This window comes from Buteo buteo, chromosome 16 (genome assembly GCF_964188355.1).
Source record: "Buteo buteo chromosome 16, bButBut1.hap1.1, whole genome shotgun sequence".
In the NCBI taxonomy this organism is placed as follows: domain Eukaryota; kingdom Metazoa; phylum Chordata; class Aves; order Accipitriformes; family Accipitridae; genus Buteo; species Buteo buteo.
The window spans coordinates 29957238-29981591 of record NC_134186.1 but is presented as its reverse complement, the minus strand read 5'-3'; the positions used below and the strand labels follow the sequence as shown (position 1 = coordinate 29981591).

The window sequence follows — 24354 nt, the reverse complement described above, 5'->3', positions numbered from 1 at the left end:
GGCACCCCGTGGACCCCCAGCTCACCCAGGAAGAGCACCCTGTGGACCTCCAACTCACCTGGGAGAAGGGGCACCCTGGGGACCCTCAACCTGCCCAGGAGCAGGGGCACCCCATGCCCCACCTCTAGCACCCAGCACTGTGCCCAGCTCGCTTTCACATCTTTATTAGAAAAAAAAAAACCAAAAAAAAAACCAAAAAAAAAAAAAAAAAAAAACCCAAAAAACCAAACTGAACCAAAAGTTCCTCTCTGGTCGCCCGCGTTCCCCCCGGGGTGACTTGGCTCGGCTGCAGGGTGCAGGGGGGGTCCCCCCAGCCCTGGCAGCGCTGGTGGGGGTACGGGGTGGTGGGTGCGGGAAGGGGGGGCAATGGCGAGCGGTGCTGGCCCCCCTCCCTGTGCCCACAGGCCGACGCTCTTTGGTTGGTGCCCACAGGGGCCGGAGCTGCCCCCTCTGCACCCATGCGCTGGGGTGGGGGGGTTATGGCTTTGGGGGGGGGGGGGGGCACCTGCGGCAGCCCACCGTGTGGGTGCTGGGGGGGGGGGCATGCACGCGTGTGGGGCATGCACACCCGTGGCCGTGCGCGTGGAGGGGTAGGTGCGCCTGCATGCGGGGACACACGTGTGCACACGTGTGCATGCAGGGACACGTGTGTGCACGGGGCTGCTGCACGCCCCTGTGCGTGGGGGCACCCCTGGGTGCACACGCCTGGAGGGGCACGTACACACCTACGCGTGTGCACACGGGGACGTAGGTACAGGTCTGTGTTCACCTCCGCATAGGTGTGTGCATACCCTTAAGCTTAGAAATATATGTATATATATATATAAATATAAATATATATACACACATGTGCACACAGGCACGTGTTCAACGCACATGGGCTGTGCACGCTCGTAGATGTGCCGCTGTATATATACATAGATGTGAGCCCACGCGTGCACTCGCAGAGGTGAGGGGGTGCGTCTACGCGTGCCCGTACAGGGGCACGTACGGCTCCTGGACACGCATGAAGCCCGGCAGCTGCCCCTATAGACCCGGCTGTATGTATAGGTACGTGCACATGCAGGTCCCTGTGCACACGTGGCCGCAGACACCGCCGGTGTGACGGGTCCCCAGGGTGCGGGGTCCCCCCCACCCCGGAGCAGACGGTGTTATTTCTTTTTGGGGAAGAAGCTGAACCGTTTCTCCTTGTCCTTGCGGGGCAGGGGGGGCTCAGGGGGGGCCGGGGGCAGGGGCAGGCTCTGCGCCTTCTCCCGGCTGCTCCGGCACTCGGTTATTGCTGTGCTCAGCCCCTGCAGCCAGGCCTGCAGCTCATCCTGCGGGCATGGGCAGGGGCTCGGGGGGGGGCTCCCCTGGCCCCCCATCACCTTCCCAGTCACCCTCTGGCCCCCCGGGTGATGCCAGCTGCCCCACATCTTCCCCAGCCACCCACGTCCCCCCGGGCACCGCCAGCCCCCCACCCTGTCCTGATAGCACCCCCGGCCACCCCACGTCCCCCCCCTTGCCACGTCCTCATGGTACCCCTGGCCACCCCATGGCCCCGCAGGCAGCGCCAGCCCCCTGTGAGCCACCGGGCACTACAGGTCACCCTGGGCATCCCCCTGGGCATCTCTAGCCACCCTGTATCCCACTGGCCACCCCACGTCCCCTGGGCACTGCTAGTCCCCCCTGGGAACCACCAGCCACCTTCTGTCCCCATGGGTACCACGGGCCACCCTGTGTCCCCCCGGGCACTGCTGGCCACCGCCACGTCCCCTGGGGACCACCAGCCACCCTGTGTCCCCCTGGGCACTACTGGTCCCCCTCTGTCCCCTGGGCATCTCCAGCCCCCTGCCTCGTCCCCCCGGGATGCTCCTCACCTCATCCTTGCCATGGAAGAGCCACACGCTGCCATTGCTGAGCCTGGGGACAGAGCGCAGGTGCCAGTGGGGCGCGTGCCCCCCACCCCATGTCGTGCCATCCCATGCCATCCCGTGCCGGTGCTTTACCTGAGTTTGAAGACGTGCTTCTTCTTCTTGTAGCCGGCGGCCACCTCGCAGAGGGCATCCCGCAATCCCAGGGGCTCCTCGCCGTGGCAGGGCTGCCCCAGCGCCCGGCTCTTGGCATCCTTGAAGAAGGCGAGCTGGCCGCCCCGCAGCACGCAGTACCGCGTGCTCCACGACCTGCCGGCACACCGCCCCGTCAGCCCAGCGCCCGCCCGCGCCGCCCGGCACCGCCGCCGGCCGCCGCGCCTACCGGTTGGACGCCCGTTTGGTGGCCGCCTCCAGGTCGTGCTTGCGGCCGAGGTAGCCCTCCAGCTGAATGCTGCAGGTGCGGGCCGGTAGCGTGGCCGGCTCCTCCGGCTCTTCCCGCGGTGGCCCTGGGCTGGGCAACGCCGGCTCCTCATCGCCCGTCGTCCGCGCCAGCTGCCGCAAAGCAACAGCCCGGTTACGCCGCGGCGGCACCGCTCGCCACCAAAAGCCGCATCCTGAGGTCTCGTTCCCTCCCACCGCGGCACCCCGCGCGGGGGTCCCTATCCCCAGCGGGGGCTCACGGTCCCCAAACCGGCGATGGGTGCCAGCCAGGGGTGGGTCACCCTTAGATCTCGGTGCCAGTAAACCCACCAGCTCCGGTAAGCGGGAGCTGGTGGCTACTGGGAGGACCCCAGCAAGGAGCTGGGGGACAGTCCAGCCCTGGGACGCTCAGCACGGTGCCAGGGCCCCCCCAGATTTGGGGTGAGGGGGTTGAGCCGAGCCAGGCAAGCAGCCCTGGGAGCCATCCCGGTGTTGTCCCCCACCCGGGGGGCTTGGGGACAGCAGGGGATGCCGGCAGGCAGAGGGGCTCGGGTCGGGGGCCGCGGTCCCCGGCAAATGGGGTGCCCGTCCAGGGGCAGCAGCTGGGTGCCACAGGAGGGGCTGGGGCACGGCCATCCTGGGGTGCCCATCCCCTCTTCCTGCGCCCAGGGATGGCCCCAGCCACGTTTGCCGGCACCACCGGGAGCGTGTGGAGGTCCTGCGGTGTGTCCTGCCGAGAGGGATGGGAGGAGGGACGCTCTCCCTGGCAGCCGGGAGGTGCCCGTGTCCCTGAGCAGGCAGGCAGAGAAGGATTGTGTCCCCGAGCAAGCAGGCAGTAGTCTTGTCCCCAGGCAGAGGGGGCTCTTGTCCCCAAGCAGGTGAAAGTGGCCATGTCCCCAAGCAGGCAGAGGGGAACCCTGTCACCAAGGAGCCAGAAGATGCCCATATCCTCAAGCAGGCAGAAATGATCTTGTCCCTGAGTAGGTACTCAGGGATCCTGGCCCCAGGCAGGTGAAAGCGATCTTGTCCCCAAGGAGCCAGAAGACGCCCATGTCCCCAAGGAGCCAGAAGACGCCCATGTCCCCAAGGAGCCAGAAGACGCCCATGTCCCCAAGCAGGCAGAACAACCAGAAAGCAATCGTGTCCCCAAGCAGGCAGAGCAGGCAGGAGAGGCAGAGAGGCTGGCAGCAAGCACAAGGTGGTTGGCACACGGAGTGACGATGCCCAGAGGGTAGCGATGCCCCATGGGGTGACGATGCCTCCCGAGGTGACGATGCCCCGAGGGGTGACGATGCCCCACACAGTGATGATGTCTCTTGGGGTGACGATGCCCTTTGGGGTGGCGATGCCCCACAGGGTGACACTGCCCCATACAGTGATGATGTCTCGTGGGGTGACGATGCACCTTGGGGTGATGATGCCTCACAGGGTGCCATCCCCATGAGGTGATGATGCCCGAAGGGCCACGTGCTGTGGGGCTGACGTGAGCGTGGCCAGCCAGGAGCGTCATTGCTGTGTGTCCGTGGGCAGCTCTGCCCAATGTCCCCTCCGTGCCAGGACAGAGCCGGCCCCGCTCCCAGATCTGGGTGCTTGGAAAGCCGGGTACCACGGGGCCGGGGCGGTGTGGTGTCCCCGTGGGTTTCTCCTGGGATGCACGCTGCCTCGCCGACAGCAGAGGATGGTGGCTGGGATCTGCCCGCTGCAGGGCAGATGCTCCAGCTCTGGCTGCTACCCCAATCCCAGAGACCCCCGTGCACCCATGGGTGCCAGCCTCCACCAGCTGGCCCAAGCCTGGCCACGGGGAACAGAGGTGCTCCAAGCCACCGCAAGGACCCCCTGGCCACCCCAGGAGCTGGGGCAAAGGGGAAGGTGCAGCACCCGTGTGCCCGCCCAGCCTTTTTAGGGTCATTTAGCATTTATTCAACTCAAGGTAAGGAACAAGGCAAGGGATGAGGGGAGCCGTTGGCATGCCATGGCCACGGTCACGGCCACAGCCGCGTCCATGGGGTCTGCCAGGGGTCTGGGGGACATGCAGGGACACCTTTTTTGCTGCTGGGGAAAGAGAAAGCTAAACTCGAGAACTGACCAGCTCTGGTCCATCGGTGGCGGGCAGAGAGATGTCCCGCATGCTAGCACCTTCCCTCTTCTCCTCCTCTTCCTCCTCCTCGGATCTGCGGCAGGGAAGCAGCCCACTCAGCATCCCCGGCAGAGCGTGGCACCCCTAAAATCCCCGTCCCAGCCAGCTCGCCGGGGAAACGCAGCTGTGGTCCCGCAGGGACCTGGGGCTGGCTGCTGCTCTCCCGTCCCCCCTGAGGGATGAAAGCCCCAGCATGGTGGGGCTTGACCTTCATCTCTCCTCTTCACCTTCATCAATTTACTGCTCCAAAATGGTGAATTGCTAAAAAAAAGCCCTTAATGCTTTGAGAAGAGGGATGTTGGAAAAAATGCCCATGTGCCAGGTGGGTGCCGCAAGATGCTGCCACAGCTGCCTGGGGATGGCGCTGGCATCTCTTACCCAGCCTCCAGCTCCCCGTCCAGATCCAGGCGGTAGTCGGGAGCCTCGGCACGCGTCACCCCGTCCCGCGCCAGCCCCTCGCGCAGCGTCCGCTCGCCCAGGAGCTCCAGCTGCCGGGGAAGGGAGCGAAGATGTTAGGGGCTGGTGGGGATGTGGGGTGGGGAAACTGAGGCAGGGCAGGCAGAGGCGAGCTAGGACCAGCTGTGCCCCATCTCGAGCCTTCCTCACCGTCGTCAGCTTCCTCAGGGCGGCGATGCGCTCCTCCCAGGTGGCCGAGGACTTCTCGAAAGCCTCGTGCCGCTTGAGCAGCTTCTCCACCGCGTCCACCGTCTGCCCATAGTCGCTGCTGGCCAGGTAGGGCTCCTGCGCCATGAGCCATGACTCGGCCACCGAGGCGTCCCGGGAGAACTGGCACACCTCCAGCACTGCGGGCAGGGATGGGCAGCGCTCAGCCCCTTGCCACCACCCCACCACCCCCCAGCCGAGCCACGGTCCTTCCCGGCACCACCAGCGCACTCACACAGCCGCAGCCGGTCCCAGCGCTGCTCCCACGTTTCCATCATGGCCTTCCTCTTCTCCACCAGCTCCGCCAGCTTCGCCTTGATCTGCGAGCGAGGGGACACCGTCACGGGGGGGCCCTGGTGGTACCGTCCTTGCCGTGCCCCCACCCCGGCTGCCCTCACCTCAGGCGAGTCCTGGTGCTTGCGCTGCAGCAGCTTCTTGCCCAGCTCAATACAGGTGGTGAAGCTCTTACCCCGGGCATCCACCTCAGCCCTGATGCCCTGGTGGTACTTCATGAGCAGCTCCACCGAGGACACATCCCTGGAGACAGAGAGGTGCCAGCGTCGGTGGTGGCATCAGTGCCGGGTCCCAGCGAACGGCTCCGGCTGCCCGCGGGGCACAGCCATACCTGGGTTTCTCCTGCGTCTCGATCTGCCGGACGGTGCTCTCCATCCAGGAGAGCAGGTCCCGTGCCATGCCAAAGAAGCGATGCTTGTCGGCCGTGTCCACCAGCCTGGCCCGGCGCCCGCTGCATGCCTCCAGCAGCGCCCGCAGGGCTCGTGCCACCTCCTGCTCTTGCTCCTGGATGCTGGCCGCCTTCTCCCCGGCGTAGGCGGTCTGCAGGCGTGCCGCCGTCTCCCGAAACTGCTGCACCTGCCCGGCAGAGCCGGAGAGCGCAGGGGATGCTGAGTGCCGGCAGCAGCACTGCGAGGCATCCCCGCGGGTCCGGGGCGCAGCCTCACCTGCGCCTCCAGCAGCTGGAGGTCCCGCTCGAAGGCGCTGTGCATGCGGTGGAAAGCCTCCACCGTGCCGGCATCCTCGCCCAGGTCCTGGGGCAGCTCCTGGCGCCGGGAGGCAATGAGGGCCAGCAGCTCGGCACCATCGTAGAAGTACTTGTGCAGGTCGTGGGAGGCGGCGAGGAGCTGCATGCGGGTGTCGATCAGCTCCAGGAGGTCGGCCCAGCTCTCGTTCAGCCCGTCCTTCCACTCGGCCATGGTAGCCGCCTCCGCGTGCCCCGCGTCAATGAGGTCCTCGATGGCCAGGTTCACTCGGTCCACGCGCTCCTGCCCCACGCTGCCCGTTTCCCGCGCAAACTCCCGAAACTTCTCCCGCAGGAGCTGCGTGGAGGAGGGAAGAGTCAAGTTTACGCCCCCCAAAACCACGTGCTGGCACCGCCGTGCCTGCCCCGGCACCCTCACCGTGACGTGGTCCAGGTCCTGCCCCATCTCCTGGGAGGAGGCGACCACGTCGCGCTCGGCGATCCACTGCTCCAGGTCTTCCACCTCCCGCTTCAGCTGGAAGAGGTGGGACATGTTCTCCAGGCGCCGGCGGCGCTCCTCGGCCGCCTCCTTGAGCCCCGCGTAGTGCTTGTCCACTTGGCCCTGCAGCCGGATGATCTGCTCCCTGCACGGCCCCGGCACACAGACACCCCAGTTCTCACCCAGGAAAGGATGTCCCCGACCCACCCGTGTTGCCAACTGGGGGGTTTTTTGGGGGAGGGACCCGCTCCACGCTCCCCGCATCCCTCTGCCACCACCTCCCTACCACAGCCGGGTCAATGCCACCCAGCCGGAGCGAGGCGCCCGGGGCAGCCAACGCCGCCGGAGCTCCAGCCAAACCACCCACCCGCCCCAGTGCCGAGGGCACAGGGCTGCCCCGAGGGACAGGGGACGCATGGTGGTGGCACCTACCCCTCAGGGTGGCCGGCGGAGAGCAGCTGCTGAGCCCTCCCCGCCAGCTCCTTGATGGTTTGGCCGTAGTCCTCGATGGACCGCTGCTGCCGGACGTGTCTCTTCAGCATCACCAAGCCGCTCTCCTCATCCTGCGGCACGGCAAACACCAGCGACCGTCAGCACCTGGCACGGCCGTGGGAGAGGGACCGGGGTCCAGCCCCAGCGCCCACCCCATGGGCATGTCCTGCCTCCGCCCAACGCAGCGGGGAGCACTGGTGGTCTCAGTGGGGTATGGCATGGCGTGGCACAGATAGCGTGGCACGGGGTGGTGTGTAATGGCATGGCTGGGCACAGGATGGTATGGCATGGAATGGCCAAGCACGGAATGGCAGAGGATGACCTGTTATGGCCAAGCATGGCATGTAATGACAAGGTATGGCATGGGTATGACCTATAATGGCATGGCATATAACAGCACAGCATGACATAGCATGGGAAGGTGTGTAACGGCACGGCATGTAAGGACACAACATGGCATGGGATGGACAGCATGTTATAGCACAGCGTGACATGGCATGGGATGACCTATAATGGCACGGGATGAGATGGTACAGCATGGCATGGAAGGGGATGGATGGCACGTCATGGCACAGCACTGCATGGGATAGATGGCACGTCATGGCACAGCACCACATGGGATGGCATGTAACGGCATGACACAGCGTGGTACCGGATGATGTTTAACGGCACAGCATGGCACGGCCTGGGCTGACGTAGGATGGCACCACATGGCACAGCACAGAGCCCAAGACACGGGGGGCAACACGTGGACCCACTCCTCACCTTTGGCTTCTCCTCAGCTCCCATGAAGAGCTCCTGCTCGCTGACCCAAGCCTCGGCCTCGCCGGCGTCCAGGTAGTACTGCTGGGCTTCGCCGGCCTCCTGCAGGCGCCGGTGCCGGGCAGCAGCCTCTGCCCGCAGCGTCTCCCACAGCCCCTGCAGCTCCTGCATCCGCGCCTCCAGCTCCGGGCTCGGCTCGTCACCGCTCGCCGCCACCTCGCCCCGGCTCAGCACCTCGGCCAGGCGAGGGGCATGGCCCGCCAGCTCCTTCTGCAGCGTCTGCCGGCGGGGAGGGTGGTCACAGCAGGGCTCACCCATGGGACGGGTGGTCCCGGCGGGTGCCGCGCCGCTGTGTCCGGGCTCACCTCGTTCCTCTTGGCCAGGCGCTGCACGCTCGGGAGGTCGGTGCCATGCTCCGTCGACCTTGCCAGAGGCAGCCGCTCCTGCACCCACAGCTGCGGGCAAGAGCACCTGCTGAGCGCCACGCGGCACCCGCGGGTGCCCCCAGCGTGCCAGACCCCGCCACAGCGAGGATGCTCACCGTCTCATCCTCCAGATCCCGCCTGAGCTGGTAGATGGCCTTGGTGGTCTCCAGCTCCTTCCTCCTCCTCTCCAGCTGCTCCAACAGGTCAAGGAATCGCCTCCGGAGCCTCTGCTCGTGCCCATCAGCGTCCGGCACGTCCCCGGCAGGGGTGGGACCCTGCCACCCCAGCTCCTCCAAATCCTTCATCCACATGCCCACTTGCTCTTCCAGCCTCTGGCGGGGTAGAGCCATGTAAGCCAGGGGGCAGAGCCAGGCTGGAGACCCCCAAGGCACCGGCCAGTCCCATCCGGGGCATGACCCGGCACCTTGGACCCCCAGCCACCCCAAACCGGGGGGCGGTGCACCTCTACCCAAAGGAAAGGGCGATTTGCCAACGCCCTTCCGCCCCCCCAGCCGCTCGGCTGGCAGTGCCACCACCCACCGTCAGCTTCTTCAGCAACAGGTTGGTGGCGGTGAGGTCCTTGGCCTGCTCGGCAGCGCGCAGCTCCTCCTCCGCCTGCCCCAGACAGCTCTCCAGCTCCCTGTAGCTCCGGGCGTACAGCGCCGAGCGGTTGGCCTCAAAGAGCCGCCGGCCCTTCTCCTCCGCGGCGCCGCGCAGCCCGTCCCACCGCCCGCGCAGCTCGTCCAGTCGCTGCGCCACCACCTCGCTGTACCGCGGCTTGCGGCTCGCCAGCTCCTTCCCCTCCTGCCAGCAACACCGAAGAGGTTGGCGACCGCCACGGCACGGCTCCACGCTGGCACAGGGAACTCCCGCCCAGCTGGGGGACAGCGCGGCTTCCGGGCACCGGTGCCGGCACCCACCGTCTCGATCTTCTCCAGCCAGCCTTGGTTAGATGCCAGCTCGGCCATGAACGCCTGGTGCTTCTGCCACTTGCCGTGGAGGCCACGAGCTTCGCCGTAGGAGGCGTCCTGTGCCGTCAGCATCTTCTCCTCCACCCAGGCGTTGAACTGCGGACAAGGGGTGTCAGGGCTCGGCTGGCCGGGACCCCCCCCTCCCGGCACTGCCAGCCATGCCGCATCCCTACCTCCCGGCATCTCTGCAGAAAGGTCTGCAGCTCGTGGTTGTCCTGCAGCAAACCCGCCGCCTCCTCCGCCTTGACCACGACCACTCCGTGCCTGGCAGGGCGACCAGAAACAGGCAGCATCAGCCCTGCTGCCCGCACGCTGCCCGCACGCTGCCCGCCCGCCGGCCCCCTCGCCGGACTCACCGCTCCTGGAGGGCCTGGCACTTCTCGGCAATCTTCTCGGCAAAGATGTTTCCCTCGGCCACCAGCTTGGTGCCGCCGGCCACCACCTCGGGGACCTTCTCGGCACTGCTCTCCATGCCGGCGCGGAAGTCCTGGAAGCGGCGCAGGGCGGCAGCCGAGCCCTCCAGCGTGGCGGGCAGCTCCAAGTGGGCCAGCGTGTACTCCTGGAGGGGCAACGTGGCAGAAGGGGGGGCTCAGCACCTTTTCAGGGCACCCATGAGTCGGGGACCCCCTCCAAGGACCCTCTTCGGGCACCCACCTGGTTAGCCAGGAGGATCTCCGCCTGCTTGGCGTCGCGGAGGAACTCCTGGAAGCCGCGGCACTGGGCGAGGAAGCGGTGCCGGGTCTCCGCCATCCTGCCCAGGGCGGCCCAGCCGGCCTCCACGCCGCGCAGGCGCTGCCGCAGCCCCTCGTACTGGGGGTCCTCCTGCTCCCCCACCACCCGCTCCCCCGACTCCATCAAGGCGGCAAAGGCGGCCGCGTGCTCTTCCGCATCCCGCTGGGCGGCCTCGTGCCGCCGCAGCAGCTCCTCCGCCTCGGCCAAAGAGGCCGGCACCTCGTCGGCAGCCGCCACGGCTTTCTGTGCTCCGAAGAGCCAAGCCTGGAAGTCATCCAGGTCCTGCAAGAAGCGCCGGAGCTGCCCGGCTTCCCCCAAGGAGGCCGCCCGTTCCCCCAGGGCCTCCTGCAGTTCCCCCCAGGCGGCCACCGCCGCCAACAGCCGCTCGGCCGTCTCTCCGGCCGCCTCGGGTCGCTCCTCGGCCAGGCGGTCGGCCTGGGAGCGCAGGGCCACCAGACGGTCCTCGGCGACCGCCAGCTCCCGCTCGATGCCGTAGAGCTTGCGCTGGGTGGCCAGGACGCCGGCCAGGTCCCGGCCCAGTTCGGCGGTGGCCTCGACCGCCCGGGCTTTGCTCTGCAGCCATTGCCGGGTCTCCTCGCTCTCCAGACGGTAGTTGAGGAGGCGCAGCGCCGAGCCCACCGCCCGGCGACGCTCGGACACCAGCTCCCCGAACCGGTCCCACCTGCGAGCCGGAGGCGGGTGACGGCAGGGGATGCGGCCGGCCGGCACCAGCCCCACCGCCCCGGCGTCACCGGCTCGCCCCGGCGTCGCCCGCCCGCCGTACCTCTCGTTGAGTTGCTCCCGGCACTGCCGGACCTGGGGGCTGCGGGGGTGCCCGCTCGCCAGCAGCCCGTCGGCTGCCTGGTTGACGGCAGCGATCTGGGAAGCCACGGTGGCCATCTCCTGCTCCAGCCCGTCCAGCCTGCGGGGAACGGCCGGGCTGAGAACGGGCCACACCTCGGGACGCGGCGCGGCAGCGCCGCCGCGAGAGCCCCTACCTGTGCTGCGCCACGTCCAGGTCCTCCAGCGCCTGGGGGACCTCCAGCTGCCCCAGCCAGGTCTCCTTGGACCCCATCCAGAGGTGGCAGGCATCGCTCTCCCCGAAAACGGTGTAGAGGTCGAGGGCGTCCTGCAGCTGGCGGCCTCGCCGCTCGGCCAGGGCGGCCGCCTCGGCGAGCAGCTCCCGCAGGGCCGCCAGCCGGCTCTGCGCCTCGGGGCCGGCCCGCAGCTCCGGGGGGAAGCCCTCGGCTCGCTGGGCTAGCCCGTCCAGCCGTTGGCGGGCGGCCGCCATCTCCTCCAGCAGCTCCCGGTGCTGCCGCAGCAGGGCGCGGGTGTGGGATTCGTCCTGGCCCAGCTCTTCGGCGGCCGCCCGCCGGCGGGCGTCCTGCAGTCCCTCCGCCAGCTCCTCCGCTTCCACCTGGAACTGGAAGAAGCCCTCGGCCTCCCGCAAGCCGCGCCGGCGGAAAGCCGCCAGCTCTTCCAGCTGCGCCCACAGCGCCCGCACCGCAGCCCCCCGCTCCCGCAGCCGGCCGGCCGCCTGGCCCGCCGCCGCCAGACCCTCGCCCGCCGCCAGCGCCCGCTCCAGCCGGTCGCCCCGGCTCCGCAGCTCGGCCTCGAAGGCGGCGTGCCGGCGCTGGAGCAGCAGCACGCCCGGCAGGTCCTTCCCAAAGTCCAGGGAGGAGTAGAGCTGCTCCTGCTCCTTGATCCAGCCCTCCGCCTCATCCAGCTCCCACAGGCAGGTCCAGAGGGATCGGGACTGCTCCAGCAAGGCTCTCCTTCGGGCCGCCAGCACCTGCAGCTCCCGCCGGCACAGCTCCAGGTGGCTCACGCGGTCCCGGATGACTTTGGGGTCGCAGGGACGGTAGCCTGGCCAGGGAGCGGGGCAGGCGCCCATCAGCAGGGCGTCCCGGCTTCGCCCGGTCCCGCTGCGGTCCCGGGGCGTCCCGGCACACCTACCCTCAGCGTCGGCAAAGCGGAGGGCGGCGGCGCTGATGGCCCGTGTCTTCTCCGCCTGCAGGGCCATGTCGCCCTCCAGCAGCCGGTGGGTCTGCAGGAGCTCCTCTGCCTCCAGAAGGTGCTTCCCGGATTCGGGCGATGCCAGCTGCACCTGCGGGAGAGCCCCAGCCGTCACCAACTACCAGCTCCAGCAGACGGCACCCACTGCTACCCAAAAGCCGCCTCCAGCACCCCAGCACCTCATCTGCCTCTGCCTGGTGGGATGAAGTCATCCCACCCATGGTGGCACCAAACAGCCGCGACTCACCTTGACCTCATCCATCCAGTCGATGCTATGGAGCATCTCCTGGAAGAGGTGCTGCAGGGCGAGGTTCATCTCCAGGCGCTGGCGCCGGGCGGCCAGCAGCTCCAGGAGCTGCTCCCAGAGCCGCAGGATGTTGTCCTTGCGCCTGTTGATGCGTTGGATGTCGTGGTAGCCCTCCACCTCCAGCTCCTTCGCCACCGCCTCGATGGCCTGCACCCGCTCCCTGTAGGCGGCCGTGTCCGTCTCGATGGCTTCATGCTTCTTCTTAGCCGCCTCCACCGCCGGCAGGTCCTGGCCGAAGTTGTCCTGCCCCGGCACAAAGCCCGCGGTGAGGCTCTGGCGGGGCACCCCGGGGTCCCGGGGGTGGGTGTCCCCGGCCTCACCTGTGCCACCAAGCGCTGGTTCTCGCTCAGCCAGGCCTCCCGCATGGCCGCTTTGCGGTCAAAGCGCCGCGCCAGCTGCTCCAGTTTCTCCTGCCGGATGAGCTCGGTGCGCAACGCCAGCTCCCGCTCGTGCTCTGCTTTCTCCAGCTGTTCCCAGGCCTGGGGGAAGGCGGCACCGGACGGGCATGGCACCCGCGTCCCATGTCCCCACACCCACCCGCGTCTTGTTCTGCTGGTGAACCCTAACGTGACCCGTGGATAGGGGAGCATGGCTGAAGGAACCCAACCTGCCCCGGGATGGACCTGACCTGCCCCAGGATGGACTCAATGTGTCCTGGGATGAACTGGAACTGCCTTGGGAGATGGACCCAAACTCCCCTAGGACCCAAACTGCCCCAGGACCCATCTCAGGATGGACCCAACCTGCCTGCGGGGGATGGACCCAACCTGCCCGCGGGGGATGGACCCAACCTGCCCGCGGGGGATGGACCTGACTTGCTCTCGAGCAGACCCAATCTGCCCCAGGATAGACCTGAACTGCCCTAGGAACTGAACTGCCCTGGGATGGACCCGAATTGCCTTGGGAGATGGACCTGACTCGCCCCGAGATGGAGCCGAGCTCCCTCGGTACATCCCTGACCTGCCCTGGGACAGCCTGGGGAGCAAAGCTCCCGGGGATATCAGGGGAAGAGCTGCCCCCAAGGTTGCAGGGTGCCGCGGGAGCAGCCGCGTGTCCCCGCGGCACGGCACAGGACACGGCCAGGCTGCCGGGATGGGCCCCGTACCCGGTTGATGTCGGAGACCAGGCGCCCCTCGTGCGGGGTGTAGACGCGCTGGTTGTTGGCTCGCATCCGCGACTGGATGGTGAAGAGCAGCACCTCCAGGTTGCCTTTCTCCTGAAACCTGCCCCAGAGAGAGCTCAGCCTTCGGGCACCCGTGGGTGCTCAACACCACCGCGTGGGCACGGGGGGCTCGGGGGCGCTTACCTGGGGGGCTTCTCCACGGTGCGGTAGGTGCTGAAGGCTTGCAGCTGGTGCTGCACCCCGGCCAGCGAGTTGGCGAAGCTGCGGCTGTTGAGGGAGACGATGGTCTGCTCGATCCAGGTGAGCAAGTTGGAAGCCAGTCCCCCGTAGCCCTCAATCATCCGCTCCGTCTCCTTGGCGTGCTCAATGACCTGCGGCGGGGCTGGTGGTGAGCGTGGGGTGCCGGCACCCTGACAGAACAGCCCCCACCTCAACGCCATCCCCTACCTTGCCCAGACGTCTGCCCTCCACCTCCAGCACCTTCATCTTGGAGAAGTAATGGTAGAAGGCCACCACGTAGGTGATGATGGACTTCTCGTCGGGGTTCTCCGTGAACACATCTGCCCAGCGCAAGTGAGAGGTGTCAGTCCTGACCCAGCGTCTGCGTCACCCCGGCATCACCCCAATGGCAACGGGCCACCACAGCCTCATGAGGTCCCCCCTTGCTCCCACCCAGACCCCACTTCCACGAGGTGGAAACCTCTCTGTCCCTCCATGGGGCCTGGGCACATTCCAGGGTGTAATGGGGAAACTGAGGCAGGAGGGTTGGCAGCAGCAGCCTCACCTTCGGGGTCAAGGAGCGGAGTGATGCCCAGGTGCCGCTCCGCCACGCTGAACGCGTGCTCCAGGTTGTGCCGGGCGTTGGATTTGGTCAGATTTTGGAAGTCAAACAGCTCAGGCCTGGGGACAAAGGGTGCCGGACAGCGGTGACGCACCCGTGGGACATCCCCTGGTGCCACCACCGCCCCAGCATGTCCCAGTGGCCGCCGCCGTGCCGCCTACCTGTGCCGGTGGATGAGGGCGTTGAAGGCCAGCCCATCCTTCCAGCTTGAGGTGAAGTTGGTGACGTTCACATGGGAGTACCTGCGATGGGGACAGAGCGCCACTGTCACCCTCCGGGCACCCCCGGTCCCCAGTGCAGTGGGGTGTGGGTCCCACCACCTACCCCGCCGTCTTCATCTGGCACCAGAGTAGCAGCGCGTCCCTGGCCGAGCGTGTCTCCCGGCCCTCCTGCGTCTGCATGATGATATCCTGGATCTGGGGGCAGAAGGACATCCCGGGGTTGGAAGAGGACATCCATGGAGAAGGGCTCCCACTCGGGAACGAGCCATGGGCTGCTGAGCTGAGGGGTGCCCCCCACCCCCCCCAGCCCTACCTGGAAGCGGAGGATGATGGTCCAGATGAGGCCGAGGACGAGGCGGTGGTTGCCATCCACGATGTCGTGGGAGCCCATGTTCTCCAGGTGCACCCTCTGCTCCTTCAGGAACTGCAGAGCCTTGTCCACATTCTCCAAGCAGTGGATCCGCATCCGGCCCTTGGTGGGCTTGGGCTGGGGCATGACAGCGCTCAGCACCCACCCCTCCCCAATGCGTACCCCCACCCCTGCCTGGGGACACCCCCTGCACCCCTGCTGCCACCCAACCCTGGTGGAGCCTTGGTCAACGCCAAGGTCAACAGCCTTGGTGGAGCATTGGAGCTGGTGGGACATGGCATGGCATGGCATGGCATGGGTCCCAGGGTCTCCAGCTGGATGGGACGCCTACCAGAAGCTCTCCTGACAACACCTCCAGCAGCTTGATGAGCACTCGCCCATCCCGGAGGTCCATGTAGAGGTCTGAGATGCGGCAAGTGACGCGAGCCAAGTGCGAGTTCACCCACTTGGTGAAGGTTTTCTTCTGCACGGCCTCCCGCTCGTCTGCAACGAGAGCGGGCACGGTGGCACCAGCGGCAGGGACAACCCGGGAGGACCGAGGGGACCCGAGACCCATCCCCGACCTGCCAGGGCTTTGATGCGGGAGCGCTCGAAGAGGCGCGCCGAGCTGTTGTCGTTGTCCAGCTCATCGTCGGAGGCTTCCCAGGGGATGTTGAAACGGCTGTACTGCTGCTGCAGCTCCAGCTGCTCGTAGTCGTTCGCCGAGGTCATGGTCCCGGCGTCCCCCGGCCGGGCGGCCGTTGGCTACTGGCGAGAGGCCCCTGGGGGAGAGCGGAGGCCGTGGGCACCGGCATCGCTGCGGCAGCTCGCCGTCCCTGCCGCGCGTGGGGATTTGCGGCTCAGAGCTGCCGGTTAAGCTGCTCAGAGGGATTTAGCCTCACCCCTGCCAAGGTGTTGGGGGGCACCTGGGTGCCGCACGCTCGGGGACTCGCCCTGCCGGCACAGATCCCTGTGCCGAGCTGTGCCGACGGCTCCTTGCGGCGGTGCTTCCCTACCCGGGTCCTGCCTGCCCACCCAGCATCCTGGGCCAGGTCCCCAGGGACATCGTCCCAACCGTTGGGTGCCCTTGGAGAAAGTGGGTGCTGCTCGCACGCACCCCGACGCCTGCGCCGTGGAGGGGATTCGCCGGCACCCGTGGCAGAAAGCGGGCGACAGCTGCCGGCGGGGGGGGGGCCGCTCACCCCCAGGGACATTTGAGACACAGATAGGACACGGCCGGTATCTAAAAATGCCTGCGAGCAGCTGTCAGTGGCCGGGCTGGGCGGGAGGAGGCTGCTGGGGCCCCCGCGGGGTGTAGGGTGCCGGGCTGGTGGTGGTGGTGGGGGGGTCCCCACGGCCAGCCCCCCAGCCGGGACCCCCCCAGCACCCCGGAGCCGCCAGGAACCCTCGGCCACGGGTGCACGGTGCAGCAGGGGGAAACCCTGGGTGCCCCCAAACCCTTCGTGTCCCCGTGAGCCATGACAGCCCGCGGCCCCCCAGCCCCCAGGGGACCTCCCGGGCAGCCAGCGGGTACGAAAGCTTTATCAGGGCCGGGCCCCATCTCCGCACCCTAATCGCGGCCACGCAGGCATGGCCTTGGCTCGGGAGCTGGCTTCCACGCGAGAGCGTGCCAGAGCGTGCAAGGACATGAAGGAGCATGCAAAAGTACGCACGTGTGAGCAAGGACCTGCAGGAGTGTGCCAGAGCATGCACGCGTGAGCAAGGACGTGCAGGAGTATGCTGGAGCGTGCAAGAACTTGCACGCATGAGCAAGGACATGCAGGAGTGTGCCAGAGCGTGCAAGAGCATGCATGTGTGAGCAAAGACATGTAGGAGCGTGCCAGAGCGTGCAAAAGCACACACATGAGCAAGGACGTGCAGGAGCGTGCACATGCAAGCAAGGACATGCGAGTGCATGCAAGGTGGTACAGGAGAGCACGCAAGGCCATGCAAGCGCAGGCAGGAGCACATGGGAGCATGCAAGAGCGGGGCCCGCAGCCCTCCATGCCACGGCTCTGTGCCGCTGCCAGCCAGCACAGCTGGCACTGGGCTTGCTCTCCTGTCCTGCAGCAGAAAACCCCTGGGGAAGCCCAAATCGGGGGACCTCGACCCCAACACCGCAGGACCTGCAGCCGGTCTGCCTGGATGCTGCGAACAGGCTGGGTGTGCCGAGTTGCGTTGGGTCTCTGTGGCACGCCGCAGCCCAGCGCTGCCATCCCGGGGGGAGACCTCGGTCCTGGCAGGCCCTCCCCCACGCCACCACCACAACAGCAGGACCACGGCCGCGAGCATCCGAGGAGGAGGAGGAGGAGATCGCGCCGAAGGAAGCCACAGCGGGGCCCAAGGGAGCCACCGGCGTGTATTTTGAGCGCGGGCGCTCACCGACCCTTTAAATCTCCCTCTGCCGCACCAGCGCCTTCCAAACAGCCCTGTCTGGCAGAACCATGCCGCTGCCGGCACCCGCTGCCCGGGGATTATCATTCCGCCCGCTCGGCGGGAGGAACGCCGGGAGTGCCGGGGTGTCGGGCCCGCCGTGAGCATCCTGCAGCCGGGGCCAGGGCAGCGTCGTCTTCCCCGGCCGGCGGCTCAGCGCCGTGAATCAGCACTTCCCGGCAAGGGGCTGGCACCGTGCCGCCGCCGAGGTCCCCCCGCCGAGTCCAGGTGACACCCCCCCTGCACCCCAAGGACGGCTGGGGCAGCGGTTCGACTCCTGCCGCCCGTGAAACCCTTCCCCGGCTCGGCTCTCGCCACCGCAGCCTGGTGCCGAAACACCGGCTGCTGGTGTGCGGGAGCTCGTCGACGTCCCCCAAAACACCCCGAAGTAGCTGCCCGTCACCTCCGCTCACAGCCTGGCGGGTCCCTGGGCCACCCGCTGCCCGGCATCGCCCCGGCTGCTTCGCTTCACCAATTAATGTTTTTATTTTGCATCGCCACGAAGCCAGCGGTCGGCCACGCTCCTGGTGCAACCGGCCCCATTGGGAATGGGCAGGAACCGGGGGGCAAGCCCACAGCCCCCCGACAGCCGCCTGCCTCCCAGGCGCACAGCCAGGGCCAGGAGCAGATGGCCCCGCTCGGCACGGCCGCTCGGCACAGCACGGGGTCGTTGGGCACGGCATGGCATGGCACAGCTCCTCCGGCCGGCGATGCCCCGCTCCGGCCCCGGCTCCCCGGCCATGCTCTCACCCGGCGGGCGAAGGTTTGGGTTTCCCCAGGGCTGGAGTCGTTGCAGATGCCGGCCGTGCCAGGACTGTCCCATGTCACCCAACCCGCCAGCGCACCGCGTGGCGACACGCACACGTGCTGACACTCCACAGATATTTTTGGCTATAAATAGGCCTCCCCTGCGCACAGCGCGGGCCGAGCCCCACTCCCTTCTTAGGAGCTGCCCCCCTGCACCTCCTTGCCTAGCCCAAAATCACCAACCGGAGCCCTAAAAACACCCGATAGCTGCAAAATACCCCTCGGCGGGCCATGCCGGCACCCACCAGGGTTGCAGGGGTCTCCTTTGCTTGCCACCCCTTCCAACGCTCCTCGTTGGCTTTATCCAGCGGAGCGAAGGGCACCACAATCCCCTGACTCCAGGAGCTGGAGATTTGCAAAAGCCGCCCTGAGAAGGGAGCCGTGAAATCAGTCCTGGGTGGTCGCTGGCTTATTGGGGTGCGGGCAGGAGTTCCCCCAGCCCAACGGCCGCCTGCGAGCATCCTCCTGCCGCTGCGCCGGGACGAGGAGGGCCAAGGGCACGGAAGCCAGAAAACTCTTCCCAGTAACTCCAGTTTCCCCAGTTGTTAAAAATCGGTGGTGGAAGCGGGGCGGGTGACGTGCCCCACATCACCTCCGGAGCCGGTTTGCCCACCACGTCCCACCGGCACACGTTCGACGGTGCCGGCAGCACCCGGGACGGGTGCGGGGACCCCGCTGGGGGTTGTCACCCCAGAGACAGCGTCCCCAGGGTGTCCCCAGAAAGTCACCGCCGCTCCCCCGCTCCCGTCCTTCCCGGCCCCCGCCGGGGAGAGCAGGACACGGGCTGCCATCGGACCCCCCCCCCCCCCCCCCACCGCAGGGAGAAAAAGGGGGTGCCGAGCCCCCCCGCCCCGCCAAACTTTGCTCCGTGCCCGCAGCCCCCCCCCCCCCCGCTGCTGCAGCCGGTATCCCCGGGGCGGGCAGCGCGTCCCGGTGCCCCCCGCTTCTCCCCGGGGAGCGGTGCCTCCCGGTGCCCTCCGGTCCCTCCCGCTTTCCTTAAATCCCCCCCCCCTTCCCGGAGGCGGCGCATCCCGGTGCCGGCCGCGGCTCTCACCTGCACGGAGCGGCGGGCGGACGAACGGCGGCGGGCCCGGAGCGGGACGGGGGGAGCGGAGCCACCCTACACGGCGATATAAATAACATTATCTGAAGGCGCAGGGGCATTCCTGTCCGGGGCCGGTGGAGCTGCCCGGCCCAGATAGCCCCGCTCCCCCCCGGGAGGGCCGGGCGGAGGCGGGCGGGGACGGGCCGCCCGCCCCGCAATGCAGCACAGCGGCCCCCCCCGGCCGCCGCCGCCACCGGCACCGGCACCTGCCGGGCACCGAACGGCGCCAGCGGCCCGCCGCCGCGGCGAGCCCTGCCTCCTCCTCCGGCGAGACCCCGGTAGCTCGGGCTGTCCCCCCCCCGGCTAGCCCAAGGTGCACCTCAGCTGGCCCTGGGGGGTCTCCCAGCCAGGTTTGGGGGTCCCCCAACTAGCCCTGCCTGTCCCCCCCCCCCACCAGCTCAAGCGTCCCCCAGCTCTCCTCGAGTCGCCCTGGCTAGTCCCAGGCACTCCTGGCTAGCCCTGGGGGTCCACCTGCTAGTTCCCAGGCACCCGCCAGCCAGCCCTGGGGGTCCCCCCACTAGCTCCAGGCACCTGCCAGCCAGCCCTGGGGGTCCCCAGTAGCCCTGGGTGTCTCCCAGCTAGCCCCAGGCACTGCTGGCTAGCCCTGGGGGTTCCCCCTGCTAGTCCCAGGCACCCACCCGCCAGCCCCAGGTGTCCTCAGTAGCCCTGGGTGTCTCCCAGCTAGCCCCAGGCACTCCTGGCTAGCCCTGGGGATCCCCCTACTAGCCCCAGGCACCTGCCAGCCATCCCTGGGGGTCCCCCCACTAGTCCCAGGCACCCGCCAGCCATCCCTGGGGGTCCCCCCACTAGTCCCAGGCACCCGCCAGCCAGCCCTGGGTGTCCCCAGTAGCCCTGAGTGTCTCCCAGCTAGACCCAGGCACTCCTGGCTAGCCCTGGGGGTCCCCCCACTAGGCCTGGGTGTCTCCCAGCTAGCCCCAGGCACCCACCAGCCAGCCCTGGGTGTCCTCAGTAGCCCTGAGTGTCCCCCTGCTAGTCCCAGGCACCCACCAGCTATTGCTAGGTATCCCCCAACTAGCCCCAGGTACCCCTAGCTAACCCTAGATGCCCCCAGCTAGCCCAAGCACCCCCCCAATCAGTCCTGCTTGCCCCCAGCCAGCCCCAGGACCTCCCCAACTCCGTGCTGGCTGCTCACACCCCACCGGGGGGTGCTGCAGGGGCCGGCTCCGAGCCGCTCACCGGGGCATCCCGCCTCACCCGAGGGGGTCAGCCCGGGCTGGGGGGGTGTGGGTGCTCCGGTGGAGTTTGGGGGAAACCCTGGAGCCCCACCGCCCCGCCCGCCTCACCTTAACTCTGCCCTCTCCCCCGCAAGCCCCGCCCATATATACCCTCACCACCCTCAAGCCCCGCCCACAAGGCGGGGTTATCGCCACCGCAAACCACGCTCACCACCCTCAAACCCCGCCCACAAGGCGGGGTCATCGCCCCCCGCCAACCACGCCCACTCACCGCTAAGCCACGCCCCCCCGGAAGTCTCGCGAGATCCGTAGGACGGCGGCGGGATGTGCGGGGGCTGCGTCGGCACCGAGTACCCGGAGCGGGTAGGCCTGGACCGGGCCGGTGGGTGGGCCGGGCCGGGCCCGTTTAACGTTACCGGCCCCGGTCCCAGCTCTGTGCTGCCGCCTTAGGGCACTACCTGCCTGGAGGGCGGCTCTTTCCTCCTGAATTTCGTCGGGTGCGCGCAGTGCGGCCGCCGGGACTTCGTGCTGCTCGGCAACCGGGCCGCCGGCCTGCACGGCGGGGACGAGATCGTCACCTACGACCGTGCGACGGGGGACGGGGTTTGGCGGGGGGCTGAGGGCTCGGGGGGGGGCTGGGGGTGGGAGGAGGGTGGCGAGGCCTGAGGGAGGGTTAATTTGGGGAGGGAAGATTTGGGGGATCGATAGGCGGAGGGGGGGTGATTGATGCTCTTGGGTGGGCAGGGGGTGGGGAGGTGATGCTCGGGGGGGATCCCGAGGCTTGGGGGGGGGGGGTGTCAGGGAGCTGATGGTCCTTAAGAGGGGGGGGGGGGGGAGGTTGATGCTCTTGGGACCCACCTCGGGGACTGGGGCGGGGGGTGTCAGTGCTCCAGGGGATGAGGGCAGGGACGGAGGGTGGGGGCTTGTCCCCAAGGGACTGAGGGGATTGGGGAGGGGGGGGATACCCCCTGGGAGCAGCCGGGTCCCCCCAGCCCCTTAACGACTGTCCTCTCTCCTCCACAGACCTGTGCAAGAACTGCCACCATCTGATTGCACGCCACGAGTACACCTTCAGCGTGGTGGACGACTACCAGGTACACCACGGGGAGTGGCTTGTCCCCCCGCAGCCCCTCTCCCAACTCCGGAGACATCCTAAGCCGAGCCCTGGGCTCTTCCTCTGCCACCGGGTTTCCACAGCCGCCCTGCCGTGGGCAGCCGTGCTCATTCCCGCCTGCCCTGGCAGCCGCAGGAGGGAGCCAGGCGGCTTCAGAGGCGAGCCGTGGTGCCAGCCTGGAAGATTTCGGAGCCATATCCCTGTGCTCGGGGCTACCTGGAGCTCTCTGGCACTAGTCCCTGCTTCGTGGCGGGGGGTAGCCCAGCTCAACTCTCGCCTCCCGCACAGCCCCTGTATGGGAATGTCAGTGCGTGGCCCAGAGCGGTAAAAAGTGGCTGCGTGGTGGAGGGCCCTGTGGCTCTCCCAGCCCTCCTCCCTGGCACATTTCCTATTCAGCAGCTAAATGCTGGAAAATGGGCTCAGGGGAGCCGGTGGGGCTCGTCCTGGGGGACGAAACGAGATCCCCCCCAGGTCTGATTGCAATCGAGGATCGGGTGCCAGCTCCGGCTCGGGTTTCCCTAGCTGTGCCCTGAGTGGGGCTGTGGCAGACCATGGCTATGGCAGTCCCCCCCTCTTTTGTCCCACCGCAGGAGTACACCATGCTGTGCCTGCTCTGCGGCCGGGCCGAGGATTCCATCAGCATCCTGCCCGATGACCCCCGCCAAATGACCCCGCTCTTCTAAAGCCGGTTTGTATCCTTCTTTCCTGCTCCCCACCGCGCAGAGCCACGGCACCAGGATATCCCTGGATCCCTGGCACGGGGATCCCTGGAAACAGTGCAGTCCCTTAACGTGATTCTCTTCACCAAACCTCCAGCCTGGATGTGGCGGATGCCTGATGCTGGATGCTCCCCTGTGCCCGGCGGTGGCTCAGCCGTGCCCACTACCCTGTAGCTCCAACTCCGGCTGCAGGAACGGGGTGTAGCACCACGGCCCAAGCCCCCCTTGTGCTGAAGATGTGAAGGGGGCCCACCATGTTGTCACTCCGAAAAGGGGTCCAAAAAAATGCCCGCCCCATCCTGTCTCAGGAGCCCGCATCTGTGGGGGCAATAAATGTGACGTGTTACAGCTCAGTGGTGCAGGTGGGGGTGCTGTGGGGGTGGGCTTCACCCCCCTTGGGCTCCCCGTAGCTGATGAAGGGTGTTGGGGCCCAATGCAGGGATCGGGGGGGCTTTTCCCTTCCCGGGAGCCCGTGGAATTCCTCTCCCTGTAGTGGATCTGGCCCTTCCCTGCATCCCAGTGCCCGCTCTGCTCATCGGCACTCTCCCAAACCCTGCTGAGAAGTGACTTAATTATTTTTGCTGCCCAAGGGGCTACGTGGGAGCTTGTGTGGGGTCACTGGACAACCCCCCCGCCCCGGGGCCCATTTCCCTTGGGGTGTAACCCAGCCCTGCCCCACAGGGGGATGCATGTTCCTGGGGGGGGGGGGGGGGCAGAGAGCCGGGTGAGCCACAGCTGCCAAAATCACTCCCCTGGGGTGAGGTGCTGCTGTTGGCACCCAGCCCCAGCAACACCCACGGGGAGCTCGGCGCTGCCAGCCTGGCTCCACTGCATCCCTGCACCACCATATCCTGGATCCGGCACCCCGAGGCTGCTTCCTCCTGCCTGCCCCACGGCTGGTCCCCTGGCAGCCCCCCACAAACCACACGGATGCGGGTATGCTCCCTCCGGCTCGTTTATTGCCGCCAGCCCTTGCCACCCCAGTCGCCCCGACCCTCTGCCCCCATCGAGCCCCCTCCCCACGGCAGTTTCGGAGGGGGCCGTCACCCGGCAGAGGGCTGGGGCTGTCCGGGAGGGGTGGCAGCCGGCGGCGGGGGACGATGCCGGAGCCGGCCCTATTTGGCCAGCTTGAGGAGGCGCTGGATGTCGGGCTCCAGCTGGGCGGTGGGCATGCGGGGGCTGTAGCGCCGGAAAGGTTCCCCCTCGGGACCCACCAGGAACTTCTCAAAGTTCCAGGAGATGTCGGAGCGCCGCACCGGGCTCCAGGTGAGGAAGCGAGGTTCGGTCATCAGGTGTGCCGCCTCGTCGGCCGGCGCGGGCAGGTGAGCCTTCAGGTAGGCGAAGACGGGGTGGGTGTCCTGCCCGTTCACCTGGCACTTCTGGAAGAGGGTGAAGTTGGGCTCGAAGCCACCCCCCGGCCGCACGTGCTTCAGGCTGTTGAGGATCTCCTCGTTGGTGCCATTCTCCTGCGGCGGGGAAGGAAAAAGCCGGGGCTGTGCCGCGTTTTCCCGCTCCTCACGCCCAGCGCCAGGCAGCGCGGTGACCCCTGGGGACTTACCTGGTAGCCAAATTGGTTGCAGGGGAAGCCCAGCACGACCAGCCGCCGGGGGTAGCGGGCTTGCAGCTGGTTGAGCTGGGTGTAGTCCCGCACCGTGGTGCCTCAGAGGGACGCCACGTTCTCGATGAGGACCACGCGGCCCCGGAAGACGTTGAAGTCCACCTTCTCCCCCTGCAAGGAGGTGGCGTTCAGGTCGTAGAAGGACTTGGCGATGGGGACGGTCATGGCTGCGGGCGCGCGTCTGCCTTCCCCACGCGCCCGTCGGCGCGCCTTAAGGGCTGTCCGGCACCCACGTGATGTGCTGGTTCCAAAGGTTTCCTCGCCCCGCTGTGACTTGGCAGAAACCGGAGCCGACCGACCCACCCGCTGGCACCCACCCGAGGCGGGAAGGAAGAGGCAAGGCACGGGTGGCACGGGGCCAAGGCGATGCCTCTACCTGCCTCAATAATTCATGGCACGGTCTGGCGCAGCATGACTGCTCTTCCCCGTGCCCGCAAACTGTGGGATGCCGTGGGGCTCGGTGCCTCCAGCCTGGCGCGGGCTGTTCCCGAGGGCTGGGAACAGCTGGGGGAGTCACGAAATAACGGGACTCCGGGAGCTGAGGCTGCAGAGGGTGCGATCCGGACCCAGGCAAA

The 24354-nt window shown here is 67.8% G+C and overlaps 3 protein-coding genes across 3 annotated transcripts; 1 reads left to right on the top strand and 2 right to left on the bottom strand.

Moving 5' to 3' along the window:
• Window positions 1-144: 144 nt before the first annotated feature.
• On the bottom strand, window positions 145-19240 carry SPTB (spectrin beta, erythrocytic). The gene is made up of 36 exons (XM_075048371.1): window positions 19082-19240; window positions 15372-15569; window positions 15140-15291; window positions 14752-14925; window positions 14542-14633; window positions 14379-14459; window positions 14161-14276; window positions 13824-13936; window positions 13560-13747; window positions 13359-13476; window positions 12574-12732; window positions 12194-12496; window positions 11887-12037; window positions 10929-11796; window positions 10715-10852; window positions 9853-10612; window positions 9555-9757; window positions 9372-9462; window positions 9148-9294; window positions 8768-9031; window positions 8344-8559; window positions 8168-8257; window positions 7806-8081; window positions 6981-7111; window positions 6489-6693; window positions 6033-6407; window positions 5699-5943; window positions 5472-5610; window positions 5309-5393; window positions 5017-5213; window positions 4789-4898; window positions 4360-4444; window positions 2236-2405; window positions 1989-2162; window positions 1860-1902; window positions 145-1316 (listed from the first exon to the last, which is right to left on the bottom strand). The coding sequence occupies exons 2-36, from the start codon at window positions 15517-15519 to the stop codon at window positions 1152-1154; spliced, it is 6972 nt and encodes a 2323-aa protein (XP_074904472.1). The 5' UTR covers window positions 15520-15569; window positions 19082-19240; the 3' UTR covers window positions 145-1151.
• Window positions 19241-20582: 1342 nt separating this feature from the next.
• On the top strand, window positions 20583-22509 carry CHURC1 (churchill domain containing 1). The gene is made up of 5 exons (XM_075048479.1): window positions 20583-20691; window positions 20779-20914; window positions 21352-21422; window positions 22033-22130; window positions 22259-22509. Exons 1-4 carry the CDS (start codon window positions 20653-20655, stop codon window positions 22123-22125), a joined length of 339 nt encoding a protein of 112 aa, XP_074904580.1. The 5' UTR covers window positions 20583-20652; the 3' UTR covers window positions 22126-22130; window positions 22259-22509.
• A 369-nt stretch (window positions 22510-22878) lies between these two features.
• GPX2 (glutathione peroxidase 2) lies at window positions 22879-24059 on the bottom strand. The gene is made up of 2 exons (XM_075048465.1): window positions 23720-24059; window positions 22879-23627 (listed from the first exon to the last, which is right to left on the bottom strand). Exons 1-2 carry the CDS (start codon window positions 23942-23944, stop codon window positions 23277-23279), a joined length of 576 nt encoding a protein of 191 aa, XP_074904566.1. The 5' UTR covers window positions 23945-24059; the 3' UTR covers window positions 22879-23276.
• Between the last annotated feature and the right edge of the window lie 295 nt (window positions 24060-24354).

What these genes read in the sequence shown, in the direction of transcription:
- SPTB (XM_075048371.1), bottom strand. Translation starts at nt 15,519, where the DNA reads ATGACCTCGGCGAACGACTACGAGCAGCTGGAGCTGCAGCAGCAGTAC. An exon ending in AGATCCTCCTGGCTAACCAG is followed by an intron (nt 9,758 to 9,852) that starts GTGGGTGCCCGA and finishes TTGCCCCTCCAG; the next exon opens with GAGTACACGCTGGCCCACTT. An exon ending in AGCACCAGGACTCGCCTGAG is followed by an intron (nt 5,394 to 5,471) that starts GTGAGGGCAGCC and finishes CCTCGCTCGCAG; the next exon opens with ATCAAGGCGAAGCTGGCGGA.
- CHURC1 (XM_075048479.1), top strand. Translation starts at nt 20,653, where the DNA reads ATGTGCGGGGGCTGCGTCGGCACCGAGTACCCGGAGCGG. An exon ending in GCACCGAGTACCCGGAGCGG is followed by an intron (nt 20,692 to 20,778) that starts GTAGGCCTGGAC and finishes CTGCCGCCTTAG; the next exon opens with GGCACTACCTGCCTGGAGGG. An exon ending in CGAGATCGTCACCTACGACC is followed by an intron (nt 20,915 to 21,351) that starts GTGCGACGGGGG and finishes TCTCCTCCACAG; the next exon opens with ACCTGTGCAAGAACTGCCAC.